We start from the raw sequence: 24,210 nt of genomic DNA on the forward strand, positions 1-24,210 counted from the left end.
AGGTTTGTCTTGAACAGGGCCAGCAAGGTGCTCTGCTTGACATTAATAGGAAGCTTGAAGCCACTTATACCATCTGGCAAACAACCAGAGAATTTTATATTATGGGGTTTGTTTGTCAATATCGAGTCTAGTGTGGACTGCCTGTTAGTGCCTGCGTGGATTCTGGTGGTAGAGATTATTAGTTGGGTAAAGCCAAATAGGTGAATAGAGTCCTTGGGTTTGCTGCTGTTTATGGATTGTCAGTCTATATTTAAGTTACCTAAGGTGAAGGTTTCCCAGGGGATGTTGTCAGACATCCAGTTTAGGATATTTTCAGCTGTGGTAATGTTGTTGGCTGTAGGGATGTATACTGCTGAAGTACATATAGATTTCCTTTGGTTGATTTTGAGGTATGCAATTAGAAGTTCATCATTATTAAATGTTGTGATATTTAGATGGGCTAGAGTTATTTCTAAGCTGTTTTTATAAATAACAGCAATACTACCTGCTCTTTTAAGTTTTCTGTCCTTTCTGAGTATGTTGAAATTTGGGGGAATAATTTTATTGTTAGTTATTTCTTGTTTTAGCCAGATTTCAGAGGATGTTAGAATGTTTGGGGAGTAAAAATCTACACGTGGATGGATGTCATGAGTTTTGATGCAGATACTTCTGAGGTTAATGTTGAAAAAAGTAAGGTTAGATTCATTACCTGATGGTAAAATGGTGTTGGGGGCACTGGAAAGTAATGGGTTGGCCGTGGTCAGTAGTTGATGTGTGGGTCCAGGATTACGGTAAATATGTCTACTAAGTTTTAGGATGGGGTGAGTAGCGGTATGCAGCCATATGTATTTGTATCTCACTTTCAGTGCTACTGAAAAAGTGCTAGTCTTAACTTTAATATATCTAGAAGAGAATAGGAGAGATGCACAGGGAGAGAAAGTGTGTTTTGTGATGTAATATATGTGTGTTTGTGATGGAGTTGGGATATGATGTGGAAATATTATGGTAGTTAGTGAGGTGATAGTGTAGTGAGTGTACAAAACAGTAGCAATTGACTTCCTGTGAGTTGTGATGGTGAGAGTTTAGATGGTAGGTAGACGAAAGCACAGGTTTGGTAAGATTATGATCGTGTGGTACATTAATGAAAGGAGTGTTAGGAGAAATGGAGAGAGACAGGTGAAGTAAAGGGTGGGGGGATGTTTGCCGGGTGGTATCTAGGTAGACATGATGCATGGAGCCACTGTGCATCATGTTTTTTTTTTTTATTTCCTTTTTATATATTACTATGGTATATAGATAGTTAAGGTATATTATGAGTTTGTTGGCGAGGGAAGTGAAAAGCAAGTAGTGTATAGATGAGGAAGGAGACAAAAAATGTGTATTAATGAGATGGATAGTAGTCCAAAATAGTAGCTATAAGTAGTAATATGAGTTTCTAAGAAAAGTGCTTTTGTGGTATTAGTTTGCATTTTTGTGTGTGTGTGTGTATATATATATATATATATATATATATATATATATATATATATTAAAATTTACACGTGTGCGTGTGTGTGTGAACGGATGGATATAGGTGTTGGTATGTGTTCATATATGTATATATTCATAAATATCTATATACATTATAATATACACATGCATGTGTGTGAATGGATGGATAAAGGTGTTATGTGTTGATATATGTCTATACCCATAAATATCTATATATGTTATAATGGGTCTACTTTGATTCACTGAAAACTCATTTCACTGATTTTCAATTCACCCTCAAAAAATTGCTGTAAGCTCAAATCACTGAAAACTCATTTCACTGAATCACATTTCACTAAATGTAAGTACTGCTGGGCAAATAAAAAGTATATGCCCTTTTCCTCACTGCAATGCGATCCTGGAGCTAGTATATATAGTTCGAGGGGGGTACTTATCTTTTATATTTATCAATCTCATTTCACTGAAAGCTAACAATATAAAACCAAAAGTAGGTGAGAGGCTGTGCCCACCACACCCCCAACTATATATACTAACTCCAGCATCGCACTACAGTGGGGAAAATGGCATATACATTTTATTTGCCCAACAATACTTACATTCAGTGAAATGTGATTCAGTGAAATGAGTTTTCAGTGATTTGAGCTTTCAGTGATTTGGTGTGTGTTTTGAAATTCAGTGAAATGAATTTTCAGTGAATCAAAGTAGACCAATTATAATATACACATGCATGTGAACGGATGGATAAAGGTGTTGGTATGTGATATATGTATATATTGATAAATATCTATATAGACTATAATATACACATGCATGTGTGCGACTGGATGGATAAAGGTGTTGGTAAGTAGGAGTGTGTATGGAAAAAGTTGCTTGAGAATGTGTGTAAAGAAAGTTTTAAGTATGTGGAATGGGCTGCAGCAGGCAGGGCCGACCTTAGCTGAAACGGCGCCCTAGGCAAAGTACTGCTATGGCGCCCCTTAAGCCCCACCCACACCCACACCATACTCAAGTAACACCCCTATTTGAGCCACGCCCACATATGGGTCACTCCCACAAAACCCACTCCAGTTCTTTCAATGTTTAAATGAAGGATAATGGCTGGGTAAAGCCTATTATATATATATATATATATATATATATATATATATATATATATATATATTCAGCAGCTAAGTAAGGATTAAATAATAACTGACACTAATCTGATAGACCAAAAATTCACAGAAAAGAAGCTCCAACTCAAAATGTATCACTAGAAAAGTAAAACTGCATTACCCAACACAAAACAGCAATAAAATTAGCAAGAGTTAAATATAGCATTTGACAAAATCAGAAGGTAAAATCACCACAAATACGCTTTCAAAAAGCTGCACTAGCAATGCTAGCAGTTGCTATCAAATATGCTTTAACATTCTATTGATTGGCAGTAAAAAATCAAGTACATCACAAAATCAAAGCAGAGTCTGGTCAATCACATTACATGACTACTGCTGTTAGGCTTTAATAAAAGTAAACCCCTTTGTTTCAGCCATTTCAGTTTTGAGTTCACCATCTACATTTCTCTTGTGCAACATTATTATAAACAAGATGACTGTCTCTGAAGAGTTGTTGCTCTTATAGTCAGACTGCAGGAATAGATAGTAAATACAATAAAACAACAAATAGCTGCAGCCATCACAGTAAGATCACAGTTCAACAAAAACACTCAATTGTGGAAACATTTTTAACCTTTTCATTAGTTCAAACATATCAAAGAACCCACAACATCTTCAGAACAAAGTCAGAACAAATCCAGAAATAAATCAAGGACACTTGTAATATATTAGCACTGTTAGCTAAAGACAGACAGTGCTACAACATAAATTAATAGCATTGTTTTGTAAAGCCACGTTAATGTACCCTGGCTGGTAGCGTGCCAGTGTATGACTAACAAATGAAAATGGCAGTGACATAAGGCTTTCCATACAGGAGTTATCACAAAGCAACTGCACTTTAAAAGCAATTATAGCAGGAGGCAAATGAGGCTGACGTCTTCAGGGAGTTTTTCCTTTGCTTCTCAGACTCTAGTTTTGGAACTTACAACTAGCAACAAGCTGGCTTTAGAATGCCCAGTACCCAGTGGCTTCAAAAAATCTGTCAAGATACACTTATTTAATTTGTCAAAAATAAATCGGTGTGATGTTAATACCATTCTTTATTAAAGTTAATCTTAACATTCTTTGATTTGATGACATTACTGCATTTATTTTATTTATTTAACACTTGTTTACTGGGAAAGACAAATGGGACAGAGCATATTTTCAGAGGATGCCTGGGGAGAAACACTTCAGACGCATGTCTTTGGAATGTGGGAGGAAACCTAAACACCCAGAGTAGACAAACCAACGTAGGAAGGCATGCAAACTCTGCACAGAAGGCTTCCCAGCCAAGAATTGAACCGGAGAACCTCTTGCTGTGAGGCATTTTTTTGCCATTTCATTATCTGTGAAGCGTCTCACTCAGAACTGTAGAACACATGCACAAAAGAATGTTTAAAGATTAATCTATTACCATGACTGCCCATGTAGATAATATTACTGTAAATACCATTTCAACTAGTACTTATCAGACAAGTGCCTAAAGCTTTTTCTTGAATTCAGGGTGCAATCATTGCACTCCCTATATTACAGATCAACTGTTCTATTTTGGAAGAGTCACCTAAATTGTCTCAGTACTAATTAAAACAAAGTGTGGGGGGCATGGCATAGTTATCCATATTCAAACATGTGGAAGTACATAAAAAAAAAAACAATTGTAAATCGACTACTTTATGTTAAAAAAAACACAATTGTAAATCTACTTTATGTTTAGCTAATATTAGTCCTCTGTCCTTTGTTCAGGTGTTATTTTCTCTTCCTGTATTAGCTACTGCTATACTAACAGAATCTCCCACCTCTAAAAACCTTCCCAGACATGGATGTGATGCATATCAATTTACCTGCCAACCTTACAGTACTTCCATGTATCATTTGTATAGCCTACACTGGCCTAGGTCTTCAAAACAACTTCCTTGACATGCTTACCACATACTTCTCACATCCAAAAAATATATAGTCACAAATTACAGCTAAAACAAGTGGAACTATGTCTAAAGTCCTCAAAATATATGTCCACTAACAGCAACACAAAGAAAAGAGAGAGAAAACACAAAATAATAATCTCTCACCACAGAACACCAAAAATCATGTTCATGCAGCAAGCCCTTCTATTTTGGTATGGGTTATAGTTAGGTTAGGATTTACTCATACTTGACTAGAAGATTGGTCATTTGAATTTGGCCTCATAACAAAACCATGACAGGTATGATTAAATCCAAGCTCCCTCCATATCTGATCCCTATTCCCATGGGGAGAACTAGCATTAGATGAAGACAGTCTCACCAAATGTAACCTTCCTGATCCAGGGTCCCTGAAGTGAACAGTATGTGTGAGCACTGCTTCTTTTTTCATTACACTTATTACCTTAGAGTTATTATACTTAATTTAGTATTATTCGGGGGTAAGATTTAGCCCCTTGCATGACAATGCTGGGAGGCTTGTACCCCTGCAAGCAACTTTATTTTTATGACTTTCTGCTGTCGGTCTGGGAAGCTGATGCATGCCATGCATCATGCTAGGTGAAAATGGTGCTATTTACAGTGCTCAACCTGTTGCTGGCTGAGCCTCATGGGACACATACATTTCTCCCAAAATAACAACTCCTCTGATGCCTAAGGCCGGCCCTGCTTGAGAGGCTAGGATAAACAAGGAAGTAATGTCTAACAGACTTGCATTCCTTGTCGATTTACCAGAAAAGTCAAACTCTTACCGGAGACCCGTCATAAGGCAAAATTGAGAACATTCTCTAAATTAGGGTTATTTTCTGGACAACAGAGAGAGGCATGATTGCATGCATTAATAAGTGTTTTAAAACAAACATACAGCGGTAAAAGTGGTAAAACATTTTTATAATAAAAAATGTCTTTTATAATAAAAAATGCCTCCATACTGTATTATAAGTTGTAATTAAACTTACTACATTATGAACTCGATGTAATTCCAATTCCATTAAAGCATTTACAACTCCAGACAGCAGACACCACTTTATTCAACATAAATTATGAAAATGAAATTCGAAAGGCTGGCCCTGACCACGTTAACACAGACATCAGGAAACAGAAGGTAAAATAGCCCTGTTGTGCTACCATCCATTTTATTTACACACAACACAACACGCTGGGTCTATCACAAGCCAACTGTACTACAGCAGTGAACAGCACACAGTCTACTTTATAGATCGAAGTTCGAAAAAACACAAATTATAGACGCAGTTAAATAGAAATTATTTCCCGGGCCCTGACTTACTTTAGTCAAGAGCAGCAGGCAGCAGCAAAAGCAATAAATAACCCAAGCAAGGTGAAGGGAGGGCCAGAGGCACAAAACAAAAAGCCCAAACCCACGCCGTTTGTGTAGCCCACGTGGAACTGCAGAGAACCAAGCAGACTGCTGATGATGAATCACTCAGATAACCCAGAAGTAACGATATAACCAATAGATGCGCCCGCCTCTCTAGCTCATCGTCAATGAAGAAAGGAACGAGAGGAGGGTGTGAGCTGGTTATATACACTCAATGGAGCAGTAGCCGGGATGTCAGTGGTATGAATGAAATCATCACTGATTGGATGCTTTGAATAATGCTCAACAAGAGCAGCCACTCACATTCAGCCCATAGATGCAGGGGGAGGGAATTGAGAACAACATAGACTAGTATAGTACGGCTTAGTTAGGGAGCTGTGCTATGTACTGTAGATGGAAATTGGAAGTTTGTTCATGCTTTGTACTATGAAATGGGGGAAGGGAGTAATTGCTAGCCTGCAATATGGGGGGGGGGGTGAAGTAAAGAAATGTATGTGAAACACTGAAAGTTATGAAGCCATTAAATTGTGCCCTTCTAAGGCCTGCCTGTACGGCGCCTAGTTCGCCTATGCCTAAAACTGGCCATGGCAGCAGGAACTGACAGAGGATTTCAATTGGAAGAGGGCTTTTAATGTATATGTCTTTAAGTGGTGGATAATATGTTCTAAATTACAGGAGAAGTTAAGGGGGTAAAAATTTAAGGGTCTGAAGGCTGGCTGGGGAATTTGTGGTGGGAGTACAGCAATGTGGGCAAAGATAAATAATCACAATGGCAGGCGACAGTCACTTTATGCAGGCAGCTTTAGCACAAGTAATGGTAAAGAGACCCATTTAAAATCATGTACACTGCTAATTGTTGTTGTTGTTGTGTCTTTCGGCTTTTCCCGGTTTAGGGGTCGCCACAGCGGAACTCCGGTCCGCTAATGATTGGCAGTAGATTTTTACGTGCCGAGTTGCCGACCCTGACACACAACCTTCAACGAAGGTACGCCCATTCATGCATGTCTCTACAGAATCGAACAGATCAACATCTTACTGTGAGGCGACAATGCTACCGCAGCACCACCACCGCAGTTACACTGCTAATTATGGACTAAAAATTATGGACTAAAAATGCTTAGTTATTAGTTGAGAAAATACAGACTCATTCTTAGCCCAAATTAAATCAGCTAACAATAGACATACTATTAAAATGAGGAAAGGGAGAGGCAGTTGCAGACATTTCCTTAGCCTGAACTGATGCAGTTGCATTTACAAACAATTAACTGAGTAGAACATGCAAGCCTTGCTACCAAGTAATTTAACTGGGACTCCAAGCTTAGTTAACAATTAATAATAAAGGCATACAGCAGAGTTAATTTGTATTTGCTACTTTACATGCCTTTTGCAAGATGAAAGGGAAAGTTGATTGTTGTAGTCAGGGAGACGATGGCATTGACTGAAAACCAAAATCATTGTACCCTTGGCAGCTCTCTTTTCAGGCCCGTTCAGAGAATAACAAATTGGATAATAATAACAATCACTTACTTTGATACAGAGACATCAATTATGCAGAAAAGGTCAAGATATTCTGAAAAAACATGTTTTTTTCAGTTTATGGGTGTGGAATGCATTTAGTAAATCATAACATCACAATTTGGTCTCTAAAACGTCTGTAGAAAATACTTAATTTACCTAACAGCAGAGCCTCACATATTTCATAAACACACACACACACACTATAGGCTCATAAAATATCTCTGCCCCATAGCCAAGATCTTGAAAAAATAATCTACCAACAAATTCTTGAATTCATTAAATCAAAAAATTCTTGAATTCATTAAATCATTCATCACAACAGCAGCATTTCATGCTCAAATACAGAAAGGAGCATCTTATCAAGGATTGTATCTGTTAGCAAGAATGCTTTTGAAATAGTGGGTCACACTCCTTACTGTTTAAGTAATCAGAGGTTTGTTAGTTACCTGCATAGCATGACATTTAAAGTTATAATAAGTCTGACATCAGTACATTTACTGTTGATGTACCTGAAGGCTATGGCCAAGGCCATTATTTTTCACACAGTTTAAAAACAAATTGTCTGCAGAACTGCCTGACCTGAGCTGCATGCTTTGTTTTATGATGGTTACACTAATGTTTACAGCCAACAACATAGTCAGAGACCATTAAAATGGTCTATAAAATTACTTCTGCAAGTTTGGTTGACCTCTAAAAATGTGGTGACTACTGCCAAGACTACATCACTGGGGATTTGGAACCCTACAACACCTCAGTGTTAATAATCCTGAGTTCTACATACAGATTAATTTGACAGTAGCATACCTCAAGTCACTCACCAAAGTATCTAAGTGCTTGTTTAGACCAAATCTTTCTTTCATGTGTCAACTGAAAACTAAGAATGCAGGCTCCTGGTCCAAATGAAATAAACAAACATATTACGTAATCTACTAAAAGTGCGATCAAATTTATTAGTATAAATGCATTTATATCGTCTTGGATATAACTGCATTGCAGCTCGGTTCCCCTCATGCCACATCTATACTTCAAGTGAATGAAACAAAGATATTCTTCTTTCAGCTTTTCCCAGTTAGGGGTCGCCACAGCGGATCACCTGTCTGCTCATAATTGGCAGTGAAGTTTTACGATGTTGAGTTGCCAGCCCAGCACCCAACCTTCCACAGAAGGCACACACATGCATGCATTCATGCCTAGGGCCAATTTAAAGAATCCAATCCACCTACAGCATGTCTTTGGGATGAAACTGGAGCACCCAGAGGAAACCCACGTGACCACAGGGAGGACATGCAGACTAGGCACAGAAGGCACCCCAGCCAAGGATCGAACCGGAGAACCTCTTACTGTGAGGTGGCAACGCCAACTGCTGCACCACCGTGGCTGCCCTGAATGAAACAAAGATCAAATAAATAAATATAAAGCTTTGTCTTCCATTCGTGTATGTAGTTAATGTGAACTGCACTGCCAGTTTGCTGTTAAGATGACTCACAATGTTATTTAGGTTAATTGAACTGCGGAAAACCTCTTTATTGATTTGCTAAAACAAAACTGTATTCGTGAATGATTTTCTTTCCCCATGTTTTAACTAACTACCTTGATTATAGCAAGCTCAGATGCTCATAAGCCTAGTACTTATTATACAGCAGGAACTTCTTATTGTAACATTTGTTAATGTCTGTTATGTACTTCGCAGATAAAGATTCTAGTTGTCTACTGATGTACTACGTTCTTCATCTGTAAATATGTTTGTAATTAATTGCTATGTTAAATTGTTAATCGCTATGTAATCCAATGTAACTACTGTCTGTTTATTTTAACTGTGGAGCTTTTCTCCCTGGGCCTCTGCTGAAAATGGACCTACGTCCAGTCGGACACTCCCAGTCAACAAATGTAAATAAATAAATGTTTTTGTTTTTTTTTTTTTTTTTTTTTGCTGGAAAGTACATGTTTTGTTCATTCTTTCAAATAACCCTTGTCTTGAAAGTAGAAAACTTAATTCCAGGGACTGTCTGTTCTTACAGCAAACACATACATTTATTTTATTTGTTAACCAGGGAAGACTGAATGGGTGTAGAAACTCCTTTTCAGCAAATGGGTCCAGACAGAAATGTTCAATTTGGTACAGTATAAATTAACACCTGTAAATTATTTATTTATTTAACATTTGTTTACAGGGAAAGTCCAACTTGGAACAAAGCCAATTTTCAGCAGAGACCCGGAGAGAAACACTCCAGTTTATCCAGTTTCCAATTAAACAATAGTATTGTCTTTGTCAGTGCAACATTTGAAAATTAAACTTAATAGAATGCTAAATTAGTTTAAAGCACATCAAAGCAAATAAAATAAAAGTATAGATTCACAGAGGCACAATACATTCACATTTGTACAACCACAATATCATGTTGAAATTGTGTATATTATATACAAGCATTTGTAGTGGAATAGCTATAAACCTGGATATGCAGGAGTAAACCTTAGAAACCTGCATTAAAGCAGGAGCTAGAAGCAATAAAATGATTTATAGTTTTATTTATTATTCAGTATTGCAGGTTTAACCATTTTATATATATATATATATATATATATATATATATATATATATATATATATATATATATATATATATATATATATATATATATATATATATATATATATATATATACCCACATTACAAAGTCATTTCCCGGTTAACAAATGTTAAATAAATAAAATTAAAATCGCGAATGCTCTAAAGAGTGAAAATGCCGGACCTCGAAGTGCTTTGTTTGAGATATCAGTACAGTGAAGATCAGAATATTTGCCCTTTCCTCACTGTAGTGCGATCTCAAAGTTGGAATATATATTTAGCAGGGGTGTGTGGGGACACATCCCCCCACAATAACGAGTTCGAGGTCTGGCATTTTCGCTTTTTAAAGGGTTCGCGGTTTTAATCATTCGATGCTCTGATATAGACCCTATATACGTGTGTGTGTGTGTGTGTGTGTGTGTGTGTGTGTGTGTAGAATATATATATATATATATATATATATATATATATATATATACACACACACACACACACACACACACACACACAGCATACTTGTGCATTATTTTTCATTGTCTAGAAAACCATCCAACTATTCCTTGGCAACTTTCTAGTAGTAAGGCAACCCAACTGTATCCCTAAAATGCAACACTAAAGACAGTGTATGAAAATTCTACACATTTTGTGTTCTTCTTAGAGGCTACTAAGCAGACAGAATATCACAATAGTGTAGTCCTTACCTTCTGTAGCAAAAGAGACCCAGAGTATTTTGTAACAAGTGAGTGAATCTCTCCCCCAAAGGCATCTGCCCATAGTTTCACTCTGAAATTCAAACATAAAATAATATAAAACATAAACTTAAAAAACATCATTACACTAGACAATATCTCATTTGTCTACAAAATGTAGAGGCAAAATAATATTAAGAATAAAAAATAAAAACCAAAACATTTCAAAAAAATGTGATAACCTTGAGTAAGACTTATTTAATGATGATCACACTAAAAACAAAACCAATGTTTAAGAAAATGAAAAGAGAAAGACTTCACGACATAAAAAGCTTACCTGTACATTGCTGAACACATTTCTTCTGATGTCCTATGTACTAAACAAATTGCAGTTTTCTGCAACAAAGTCTAGAAGATTTAGGATTTTTGCTAGGAAGTGTTTGCATAGTTATTTTATACCCCAAGCGGACTCCAATGAATTTTTCCTCAGGTAGATGTCAAATGTTGGAGGTGTAATGGGAAAGAAAGCGGTAACTGGGAATATACATTTTGGGAGTGTAAGGAGTTGGCAGACTTTAAAGATTCCCTACAGAGTACTCTTTCAGAAATATTGTATGAGCAAATGGGCATAATTAAGGAAATAATTTTCTTTATGTTGGGACACAGGATCTGAATTGTGTAGACATAATAAGGCCTTATTAAGTTTAATTCTGGTGGCTGCCAAAAATCATTTACTCTTCTTCTTCTTTCGGCTTTTCCCAGTTAGGGGTCACCACAGTGGATCACCTGTCCATTCATGATTGGCAGTGGAGTTTTACATTGCCGAGTTGCCAGCCACCGGGCCCAACCTTCCACAGAAGGCACACACACACTTACTCACGCCTAGGGCCAATTTAGAGTATCCAATCCACCTACAGCATGTCTTTGGGATGTGGGAGGAAACTGGAGCACCCAGAGGAAACCCACATGACCACAGGGAGGACACGCAGACTCCGCACAGAAGGCACCCCAGCCAAGGATCGAACCAGAGAACCTCTTGCTATGAGGAGGCAATGCTAACCGTTGCACCACAGCAGCCTAGAAAATGGAAATCCAGCTTTGAGGTACTGAATATTGTAACAGAAATAAAAAAATAACTGGATGTGTGTTCTTTAACAATGGGTAGGAGCAAATTACATAGAAAAATGGAAATTGTGGAAACAATACAAGCAAAATAACATTTTGGAGGAGGAGTGAGGTTTAAGGGAAGGCGGGATTTGAGTAATTTATGTAATGTTGGTTTTATGATAGTTATACAAATACTTATGATGTATAATATTTATAAATGTGAATATGTTAATAGAGTTTGTTTTCTTTTATCCAAAGGTATGTTTGTCTATGTCTTAAGTGTTAATTCAATAAATGTGTTCAGAAACTAAATTGCAGTTTTAATCTGTCACATAATAAACTTCAATACAAAATATTCCGCAGGCAAATACTTTATAGTTAACTTATTTTTATTTTTTATTTAACATTTGTTGACCGGGAAAGTACGACTAGGTTCCACAGAGCCTGTTTTCAGCGGACGCTCAAGGAGAGATGCTCCAGACGCATATCTTTAGAATGTGGGAGGAAACTGGAGTACCTGGGGGAAACCCACATGAACGCAAGGAGAACATGCAAACTCCCCACAGAAGGCACCCCAGGCGAGAATTGAACCAGAGAACCTCTTGCTGTGAGTTGACAATGTTAACCACTGCACTACTGCCCCACCCACTTAACTTGATTAGAAAAACAGTACATTTCTATTTTTCAAAGTTCACTACTTTACAATCAATTACAATAAAAACACCTATGTTTTCAATATGTTCAACATGTAGAATTTAAAACTTGCTCTTTTTGTAAGTGATTTGAGAAAATAATTATCTCAGACTGAGAGTTAATTATATAAAAATACAATAGAAATTCAGATATGCAGTGGTATACATGTATCAGTCGCAGTGATAATGCCTTGTGCCAAACATTATTACAGATGTGAAAATAACTAAATAGCTGCAAATAATTAGTCTTGACAGAATACTTTTAAAACTAAATAAAGAAAAATGCTAATTCTGGTATACAATGACATTGTTATAAAATAATGCTGTTTTGATAGAGTGTTAAATAACTGCATCAGCACAATACAAATGTAACAATGACAAATCCATTCAAAATACTGTTGAAACAAAATAAAGAATAGTCTACCTTGGAAATGAGGTTGAGTATTACATTTAAAAATAATGTTCTATTGCATTAAGGGTACAATGATGACTAGATGGGTATAATATAGTTATATTAATGAGATTTCTTTCTATAGAAAAATAATATATTATATAATTTGGTTTATGTGGTTTATGATTTTTATTGTAAGAATGTAACAGAAATAAAAGAGAATGTAAAAAAATAAATGAAGCATTTATAGAATTTCAGTGATAATTTTGCATGACATACTGTACTATTTCAGTTTTCTTTACTTGTTTGTTTATACATGCAAAGATATGTGAGAGTGTATACATATATATATATATATATATATATATATATATATATATATATATATATATGGATCTAGGACTTTTGCATGAAAGTGCAAAAGCCCGAATCCATTATCACCGAACACACTTTAAGGAAAGCGCTTTTCACCAAAAAGCGCTTTCATTAAAGTGCGTTAAAAAAAAAATCTACGTTTATGCAGCCCCCACCCCCCTACTTTAATATTCTCACTCTGAGATCACACTACAGTGGGGAAAAGGGAATTTTCCCTTACCCACACTGTAGTACGATCTCTGGAACAGGCATACTTACACAAAAGTGCTTTTTTTGGTGAAAAGCACTTTCTCGTAAATATGCCCCACCGATAATCATTCGGTGAAAAATGCTTTTGGGAATCTGTATGGATCCCATATATATATATATATATATATATATATATATATATATATATATATATACACACACACATACACACACTATATATGTGTGTGTGTGGGGTGGGGGGGGGTCTACTTCACTCTATCAAAATACCACATCGTTGAATTTTAATTCTTCGAGACCAGATCATCGAAACCTCACTATATCAATAACACAAAACACGGAGTCCCGTTTCATCAAACCTACTATCCAAAACTTGCAGGATGCTGCAGTCAACTCACCTCCTCAAATGACAAACATAATTTAACAAAACACTATAGCTATGTCAACTGTTATGCAGGGGGCAAGTCCCCCTGGACCCGCCATAGTCCTCCACACCCCCCAGATATTTTATATACCAACCCGAGATCACATTACAGTCGAGTAAGGATAAATTTCCTGATTGCCACTATACTGCAATCTCCATTCAAAATGTTAAACAGCAATAAAGTTTTTCTTACATACTGTTTTGTAATGCAGGAACTGCTCTTATAACTGTAGAACGATCATCCATAACTGACTGCTATAGCAACGGTACTAAAAACTGTAAGTAAAGGTATGTCTTTTTGAGTTGTACCTATTTATTTTCACAATCCTTTCTCGGAATGCCTGCAAGAGTTGGTTTGATGAAACGGGACTTGATGATTTGCATTGTTGATATAGTGGGGTTTCGATGATCTGGTCTCGAATTAAAATTCGATGATGTGGTATTTCGATATAGTGAAGCAGACACATATATACTTATGCATGTATACACACGCATTTTATATATATATATATATATATATATGTGTGTGTGTGCATTTATGCATGTATACATATATATATATATATATATATATATATATATATATATATATATATATATATATATATATATATATATATATTTATACATACATATATATATATATATATATATATATATATATATACATACATATATATATATATACATATATACATACATATATATATATATATATATATATATATATATATATATATATATATATATATGGGATCCATACAGATCCCCGACTGCACTTTCCACCAAAACATAAATCACCGAGCATACTTAACCGAAAGTGCTGTTCACTGAAGCAGCACTTTTGGATAAGTATGCTTGTTGTGCCAGTCGTACTACGGTGCGGATAAGGGAAAATTCCCTTTTTCCCACTGTAGTGTGACCTCGGAGTGAGAATATTAAAGTAGAGGGGTGGGGGGTGCAGGGGGGCTTGCCCCCTAAATAGCAGTAGGTTTAATGTTTTGTTTTTTGTTTTTTTTCCGGTGAAAGCGCTTTCGTTAAAGTGTGTTCGGTAATTATGGATTCGGACTTTTGATCTTCTATATATATAAGAAACAGGGCCACCAAATGAAAACCAAGACACTGGTGCTACATATGATTTCAAGGTTTATGCCACCTGTAGGACCAAGAACTTGGCATATTTGGCACAGTGTCGAATTTGCCACAAATTTTATATAGGTAAGACAAATAGAATGCTCTTTGAAAGAATGAATGAGGGAGCATCAGAGGGATATCAGAAATTTGAATATGAACAATTCTTTGGCTAGGCACTTCAAAGAAACAGATATTACACATAATTTAAGTTTTTAGGTGGTAGAGGTAATTAGTGAAAATGGTAGACTTGGGGATGTCATTAATCACACTGAGAGCCGTGAATTATTTTGGATATTATACCTACAAGTATATGGGCTTAATGATAAGGTTTCTTTAAAACCTAGATTGAAAAGTAACAGGTTTTAATTGTCTTTATGTCATGTGTATCAGAGCTGTTTGTTTATTGGTTGCTGACTTTTTATATTTATATTTAATGACTGTTTTTTGTGATATCGGTATGGTCTGAAGAAGTTTTACGAAAGCGCTCACTGTTTATATTTATTAAAGTATTTTATTTATATATATATATATATATATATATATATATATATATATATATATATGGGTTCCGTTCAGAAGCTCAAAATACTGAAATCTTGAATTTCAGTATTTCGAGCCCAAGAAGCCGAATCCACATAATAGCGAAAGTTTAGAAGCACAAAATTCAAAACCTGGAATACCGGAGGTTTAGAATTTCGCGCTTCTAAAGTTCCGCAATGGTTATGTATTCAGGTAAGTGTGTGTGTGTGTGTGTGTGTGTGTGTGTGTGTGTGTGTGTGTGTGTGTGTGTGTGTGTTAAGGGGTTTGGGTAGGGACTGTGGTGTGTGTCAGTGTGTTTTGTTGCTGTGATGTGTGTGTGCGAAGAGAAAGTAGCTTGTGTGGTGGTGTTTTGTTTGTGTTTGTATGTAGTGCGACCTCGGAGTGAGAATATTTAAGTAGGGGGGTGTGGGGGGTGTAGTGGGGCTTGCTCCCCTGCTTTCATGTAGTAGAGTGATTGTGCATGTTTGTGTGGTGGATGGTGTGTGTGTGCGTGTGTGTATTAAAACCGCAAAATTCAAAGCTTCCAGTATTTGAGGTTTTGAATTTTGCGGTTTTTAGTTTTCCTTGTTTTGTGGATTCCACTTCTTGGGCTTGAGATACTGAAATTCGAGATTTCAGTATTTCGAGCTTCTGAAGTGAATCTACATATATACATACACAGACACACACACATATATTTATGATGTGCATGCGTATATAAAATGTATATATGTGTTTCCTAACAAGTTACACAGTCTAAAACAGAACTGAATAACATTTAGAATGCAAACTGCCAGGTAAATTATCTTTGCATTTATTGCAAATTTTTAACACCTTTACAGAATTGTCACTTAAGACATAGGTAAACACATATTTATATAAAAGAAAACAAACCATATTAACATATTTCCAGTTTTCTTTTGTATATGTATTATCAATCCAATATTACATAAATTGATCAATTCCTGCCCTCCCTTAAACCTCACTTATCCAAAACATTATATTGCGTGTAGTGCTCCCATAAATTCCATTTCTCTTATGTAATTTACTCCTACCCTTTATCAGTTTTTTATTACTTCTGTTACAGTATTCAGTACTTCAAATATTGTTGGTTTAGACTTTGATTTCCATTTCCTTGTAACTGCTTTTTTGACAGCCACCAGAATTACACTTAACAAGGATATTTTTTTCTAAAGAATTCAGATCTTGTATCCCAGCTCAGAATAAAATCATTTTTCAGTTACACTCAGTATTTCTGACAAAGTATTCTGTAAGGAATTTTTAAAGTCTGCCAACTCATTACACTGCCAAAATATCTGCTCCCTGTTACATCTTTCTTCCCGATCATACCTCCAATATTTGTGGTGTACCTAAGGAAAAAGAGAGACCAATTGGCATAATGGTTAAGGTCTTTACCTTCCATGCACAAGGTTCTAGGTTTGGTCCTGACCTCCACAAAATTTCTTGTATAGCATTTGCATGCTCTCTCTGTGTCTCTGTGGGGTTCCACCCACCTATCACAAACATGTCAAGTGTTTTCACCTCAAAACTCACCCAGTAATGGAATTGTAAACAGCAGAACAGACTTTAGATGGTGCCTATAAGGAGGAAGAGTTTTATATACCAACCATTTCAGACATTAACTGTGGTGCACAGTATCCTCAGGATAAAAGAACACAAATCACAGACTGAGCACCATGTCAGTGCTAGCCACCTGACGGTGTCAAAATTGGTTCTAGGTGATTCGGTTGTGTTTACTTATGCCACCAAAATGGACATGAGTAGTTACCAGTAATAAGTAGGGTGAGGACTCAGCCTACTCTGACCAATGCCAGGGACCCATGCTAATGGCCCCTTTCGGCCAGAGCGTGCCACCATAAAGCCTAGCAGCCTTGGGTCATTAAGCTACTGGTTGGCCTATGTTCAGTTGCCCAGCTTGGGTTACCTGAGATAACTCTGTTGAGGAAAATCTGGTAGTAAAACCAACCTCCCAAACATGAACTAAGATTTACTACACTCGATGCAGATTCATTGACAGGACACAGTTTGGAGGTGGATGACATGATGGTAAGGAGGAGGCTGGACATCATATGTATACAAGAGATAAGATGGAAGGGCAATGCAGCAAAGTCACTTAGCTTGGAATCCAGAATCTACTACTCAGGAGACTAGAAATGGGGTGAGGATTGTGGTGAGGGAGAGGCTTCAGAATACATTGAGGGATGTTATCAGACTTAGTGATAGATTCATGGCAGTCACATGCCAGTGTAAGACTAGGGCAATATTTATAATCTCAGCATATACCCCACAGCACAGTTGTGATGGTGAAGAAAGGAATGCATTTAGACAACAGTTGCAGGACCTACTAGATAAAGCAAGACAACATGAATTGGTGTTGATAATGGGTGACATGAATGCACATATTAGAACATACAGAAAAGAATATGATGACTCTCTGGGTCCACATGGATGGGGAACATGAATAAAGAAGGAGAGCCTATTCTACACTTCTGTCTGGCAAATGGCTTGATGGTGACCAACACATGGTTCAGCAAGAGAGACAGTCACAAGATCACATACAAGAGTGGCCAGCAAGAAACTCAGGTAGACTTCCTTCTACTAAAGAAAGGGTACTGGGCTAGAATCAGTGACTACAAAGCCATCTCTAGGAAGGAATACTGGTTGGCTAACAAAGATGCAGACAGAAGAGTTGGACTAGCAAAGAAAAAGGCATCAGAGGCACTCTACCAGTTTCTGGAAAGTGACTCAGTAAATGTCACAAAGGAACTATAAGGTTGCAAGGCAAAGACAGAAAGATAAAGAGGATAGTCAGACACACTTCATAATGGACCTCAGCAACAACCTTCCAGCAGCTTCTGAATAAAGAAAACCTCTCAGTAGCTGTACTGCCCTACACACAGCCTGCAATGAAGAAGGGGAGGAGCCCAACCTAGAAGAAGTAATAACAGTACTGAGGAAAATGCAGCCAGGGAACAGCAGCAGGCAGAGATGAAGTCACAGCAGATATGATAAAAATGTTGGGTAGGATAATAGAGTAATGGCTCCTGAAAGTACTAATCGCAATGTAGAGAGAAAGGCATATCCCAGACAGCTGGAGAATAAATGCACTAGTGCTAGTGTACAAGAACAAAGGGAACATTTACAACTGTGGACTGTACAAAGGTATCAAACTCCTGTCACACTCCATGAAAGCCCTCTAGAGGGCAATTGATAAAATAATACAAATACAATGAGTAGTAGAAAGTAAGATGAGAGGTGAGCAGTTCTAGGGTTGTCACCCCTCCATTTTTTTTCGGGACTATCCGGAAATCAAATTGATTCTCCGGTAGTCCGGAAAACACTGTACAATTTCCAGTATTCTGCTTCAAAAAAGGAAACAGACTATCGGAGTTTGTAAATCGGCTGATTTACTATGCTTTTTTACAGAAAAGCATACTAAATCAGCCGAAAGCAGGCATTAGGAACGGAAAAAGAGGGCGTTCCCAACCTGATGATGTTGCCGTGATGTCATAAAATGGGCGGAGTGTGGGTGGAAGAAAGGGAGGGGTGGGCGTGAATACTGGTGAAGAGAGGAGTGTGGCCTTACCCCAGTTTTGGCTACAACGAAAGGTAGCAACCCTAAGCAGTTCAGATTCAAATCAGGGTGCAGCACAACTGACCCAATGTTTGCAGTGAGGCAGATGGTTGAGAAGAAGCTAGAAATGAAGAAAGTGTGCAATTGGACTTTCCTAGACATGGAGAAAGCATTTGACAAGGTCCAAAGAAAGCTGATTTGAGCAGTCCTTCAGTGCTTCAAAATCCCACAAACATTGGTGGAATTTGTGCAAGCTATGTACAAGTGTCCAATGACTCAAGTGAAAACAGTGTTTTGACTCACGAGGAGTTCTTAAAGGGAGTGGGTGTGCATCAGAGTTCAGCTCTGAGCTCACTGATGTTCATACTTCTGATGACTACATTAGCAAACAAGTTGGAGACAACAGGTCAACAAAGCTGCTGTATGCAGACGATCTGGCATTACAGGTAGTCCAAATGTCTTCTTGGCCTCTTCCCATTATGTTAACTTTCCATCTATAGTTACTTGCTTCTGGTACCTTGGTTCCTTTGTCAGTTTTCTCATGTAGATTCCAGCCTCTTCTTGCTTATTCTCTGTACCCCTAATTACAGTCATCCTTATCTGCAGAATCTCCTTTCTCCATTCCCACATTAGCTTAGTTAGAATACTTTCTGCTGCTGTATGAATACAATATCCTGTATGTCTGTTGTTATTCTCCTTAAGGATCTGATTCCAAAACCCCATTATCTCCTTGTTTCTCAAATTTTTCCCCCTGGTTCATCATCATCACTTTCCACTTTGATTATACCTTTCTGTCTGTGTTATGTATAAGAGTCCTGTGTACCTCTAAAATGTCTCTTCAAATCAGGAAATACTAAACCGCATTGTTCTGTTGGAAGAATCAACTTGCCCCACTTCACACTTACCCTTTACCCTCCAGGATAAAATCCTTCAACTCATTATTAATTACTGTATACAACTTTCCCTCTGGTTGATAAAAATATGCCTGAACTGTATATAAAACTAAAGGGACTAAAGACATTTTCACTGCTTGTACCTTGCTATCCATAACCCAAAACAGGAGTTTCCATGTTCTCAGTTTTCAATTATCTTTTGTTTAGTCTCTTCCCACATATCCTTAGCTGCCACAACATAATCCTATTTAATCCATACTCCTAAATAGTTGGTAGTGTCGAACCAGTTTATATGTGGGTACATAGTTTACATATCCAAGAAGACTTGAAACTGTCTCAAAATGCTCTGTAACACGGAGATGTCTTTTTTTTGGTTTGTCAAATACAAATAATATCATCTGCGAATTAAGCCTACTTTTGATTACTATACAAGTTATATCATTGAATTTCTTAGTCCCTCATTTTCTTTGCCAAAGTCTACAAATATAATACAAACAGCAAAGGGGAAAGAAGACACTCCCTGTTTGATACCTCTGTTCAGACACATGATATCAGGCACAAACCCTCCCACTTTGAGTTTTGCCTCTGATCCATCACATATCCTCTTGATTAACCACATTACTGTATCAGGGCATGCAAATGCTTCCATTGCTCTACTCATAATATCCCAGCTTACTCTGTCAAATGCTTTTTCTGGATCAAGACCCACCAACAACAGCAGTATTTTCTTACATTCTGCTTCCTTCTGAGTCATCATTGTTCTATTAATGTTGTCAAATGTTTGTCTCCCCTGCACAAAACCACATTGATCCATATCTATCAATTTTGGCAATACCTCTGCCATTTGTTAGCTATTATGGACATAAATACTTTATAATCACGGCTTAAATGTAAATGAGTCTGTTTGAAGCTGGGACTGATAGGTCTTTCCCATCTTTAGGTATTACAGGCACCACAGCTTTCTTCCTGGAAGTTGGTGCTTCTCCTCTCTTTAAAATACTGTTAAACAAAAATGTTCAGATCTTTATCACTTTGTTCCATCCTAGCTTCCAAACTTCTGCAGGAATACGATCTATTCCGGGAGACTTCCCAACAGACTGATTATATGTCACCATGTTTCTTTCTTCTCCTCCTGTCTTAAATGTTAATTGTTGAGCCTTATCTACCTCTAACCTTGGCATTCTCAAGGCTTTCTCTAAATATTTCCATTTGTGCTCCTTCTTGATTTCCAGACTTATATATGCTGTATACAATTTTTCATAAAATTTCTGAAATAGCTCCAATACCTCTAAATGATCTCCAGTTATTTTTCTTGTTATAGGCTCCCTAAGTGTGGCAACAACCCTTCCTACTTTCTGTTGCCCAAGTCATTGTGCTAAAAGTTTTTGTGCTCTGGAGTTTTTATCAAACAACAGTTCCTTAACAGCAATGTTTCCAAATTCATGCATATCATCCAGATTATCCCTTATTTTCTCCTTAGCATTCTGCAGTTGTGCCTCTTCTTCTTCTATGAAATTCCCATTATGCAATGTTTAAATCACTGCCCCTCTAAATAATTCTTTACTTTTTAACCATCTCATATCTCCAACTTTCATTTTATTCCACTCACTAACTATAACTTCTGCAGAAATGTATATCTTCCCAAAAAACTCTTCAATAATTTCCACTACCTATTCCTTAAATTCCTCTCTTTTTAACAGGTGGGCAACCACCAGTGTCTCATTTTTACTTCACTGCCCTGTATTTTTATCTTAGTTGTTATTGGTGCATGATCTGAAATAGTTATTGGATGTGTGTCAAAGTTTTCAATTAAATGCTGGTATTCCTGTGAAATATAATTTCTGTCTAGTCAAGCCCAGTTACCTTGGGAAATAATATGTAAATCCTCCCTGAGGTCCTACTACTGAATACACATTTTCAATATCAAATATTTTCATTAATTACTTCAGAAATCTAGTTTCTTTTGTTATATATTACCTTCTAGGTCCACTATATACATGCTAACTGTTCCAAATCAAGTTTCTGTTCTTACCTATAAGTAATATTCCCTGCTGAAAGCTGATTATTTCTCCCAACAATTTCTTAAGCTCCATAATTGCAATGTCAAACGGAATATAAATACATGCTAGCATAATCCTTTTCCCTTGCCCATAGCCCCTTACTACCACAAATCGATCCTATAGCAATTAGTATAAGTACTCCCCTTTCCATTTGTCCCTAATATTCTGCTGAATATCCATCTTGAAATCCTTTCTTTGTCAAACTCACATGCTTGCTTCCAAATGTGTTTCCTGTAGCATTGCTATTTGTACTCTGCATTTCTTAATATAATTCAATACTCTTACCTTTTTGTCTATACCTGCAAGGCCATTCACATTCCAAAGTAATATGGATAGTCTAGCCATTATGATAAGAAGTTATTATAGCCACCTATATACATAAATATCAACTTTTTAAATGTTTGTTTCCAGCTTTTGTGTTATATATACCCACTAATGTCTGTCAGGTTGAAACTTTATACAGTTTTTTCTTAGCCTTTCCAGTTGAACCTATGTCCCATTTTACAAATCTTTTTGTATTAATGAAATCCCTCAGACATAAAATGAAACACACACACACACACACACACACACACACACACACACACACACACACACACACACACACACACACACACAGAACATCCCCATGGCCTGTTAACTTAGAACAAATGCAAAAAAAATATATGTACATATTCAAACAATGAAATTCCTCACTCCTGAGAGGAGCAATTTCCCAAATCAATAGCTGTACCAACAAGCATTACCTAACCTAAAATGAAGGTTATCCATGTTAAAGCACATGTTACAGCCCGTATTCCTCTTTACACTAATTGTTGTCTGTTCTTGTCTTATCTTTATTCCCCTCCTAGATGTAAAAAACAGATTGTATGTTTTTAGAAAACAAATTTCTAGCCTTATGAAAAAGTGTAATGACTATATTTAAATAAAACTAAATGATATACTGTTCTAGTAAATGCAATGAGGTATTTAGTTACCAGGAAAACTGCTATCTCTTTTGCACCTCCAGTAATTTCTAACTCTTCTAACTAAGCTGATTGCCCTTATACCATTTAATTTGACAGCTCTCTTTCATTCACGAAAAAATATTCTGATGCAGCTGGATGCATCAGCTTGACTCTCACCTGCCTCTTCACACTCCCTGATTGCTGAATTAAAATTGTTTCTCTTCTTCCTGGTGTACAGTGAATAATCATTTTCCACAAAGACTCTGTCTCTAATTTTTAAAACATTGCCCTTCTGCCTCAGTTTTATCAGAATCACCTTTTTCTGCTGCTACATTTGCATCTTTACTAATACAGGTATTTGCTGCTTTCTCATGGTCAGATTTGGAACATATACATGGTGTGCCCTCTCAATTAACAGTTCCTGCATTGGAATAACAGTCCAGTTGCTTATTTTTGCCTTCATAAAATTAACAGTTTGTCCCTTCCTGTTTCTCTGATGCAGCAGAAAATATCAGGTTTTCTTTGCATGCTCTGTCATCTAACTCTACCATGTTTTTGAAACATCTCTTCCTTAGCAGTCTTATAGTCAGCCAGCCTTTTCTTCATTTTGACCTCTATTATTTGCAGTTTTATCAGTTCATCTCAATAGCTGTTTAAAGTTTCTTCAATTTTTTTCAAGCCTTTTGTTATTTGAATTGATATACTCCTTCAGTGGTTCATTTATTTTAGTCAGCAATAAGTACATTTGACTTACTTTTTCCAATCGATTACTGCAAGCCATGTGCTGCACCAGAGCTGGAGCTTGAACCACTTTTTGCTAAACAGCTGCATGATTCTTCCCAGTCAGTATTTTCTCTTTACAGTTTCTAATTTATATTCTTTCAGACTCTCTTAGTTTCTTCTTTGCTGGAATCCAGGCAGTTTACTTACTAGCCAGTAAATGAATTTATTAAAAGAGACAGAGTTTTTGGTCATTGTATTTTTTACACTGGAAGAGCTGAAGTTAAGTTGCTAATCAGTGTACAGCCATCTGAGAAGATCTGCCTCTCCCATTTTTATCTTATGTAGGATTGTGGCTAGTAGGTTAATGGCAAAAATGTTTAAGAAAGTGAATAAGTGTCAGAATCTGCTAGTGTAGGCCATGTAGTATTAAGTCTATCCATAGCAACCAAGATCCTACAATCAGAAGA

At 36.8% G+C, this 24,210-nt stretch overlaps 1 protein-coding gene across 3 annotated transcripts in view; it reads right to left on the bottom strand.

Moving 5' to 3' along the window:
• The window catches only part of CACNA2D4 (calcium voltage-gated channel auxiliary subunit alpha2delta 4), a 2,573,275-nt gene that overhangs the window by 2,450,957 nt on the left and 98,108 nt on the right, over positions 1-24,210 (bottom strand). For all 3 annotated transcript variants that reach the window (XM_044087505.1, XM_044087506.1, XM_044087504.1), the window contains exon 2: positions 10,689-10,770. In XM_044087505.1, the coding sequence (XP_043943440.1) occupies positions 10,689-10,770 (82 nt within the window). The remainder of the gene's footprint in view (positions 1-10,688; positions 10,771-24,210) is intronic.

This window comes from Protopterus annectens, chromosome 11.part0 (genome assembly GCF_019279795.1).
Source record: "Protopterus annectens isolate FY-2018-M chromosome 11.part0, PAN1.0, whole genome shotgun sequence".
Classification (NCBI taxonomy): domain Eukaryota; kingdom Metazoa; phylum Chordata; order Ceratodontiformes; family Protopteridae; genus Protopterus; species Protopterus annectens.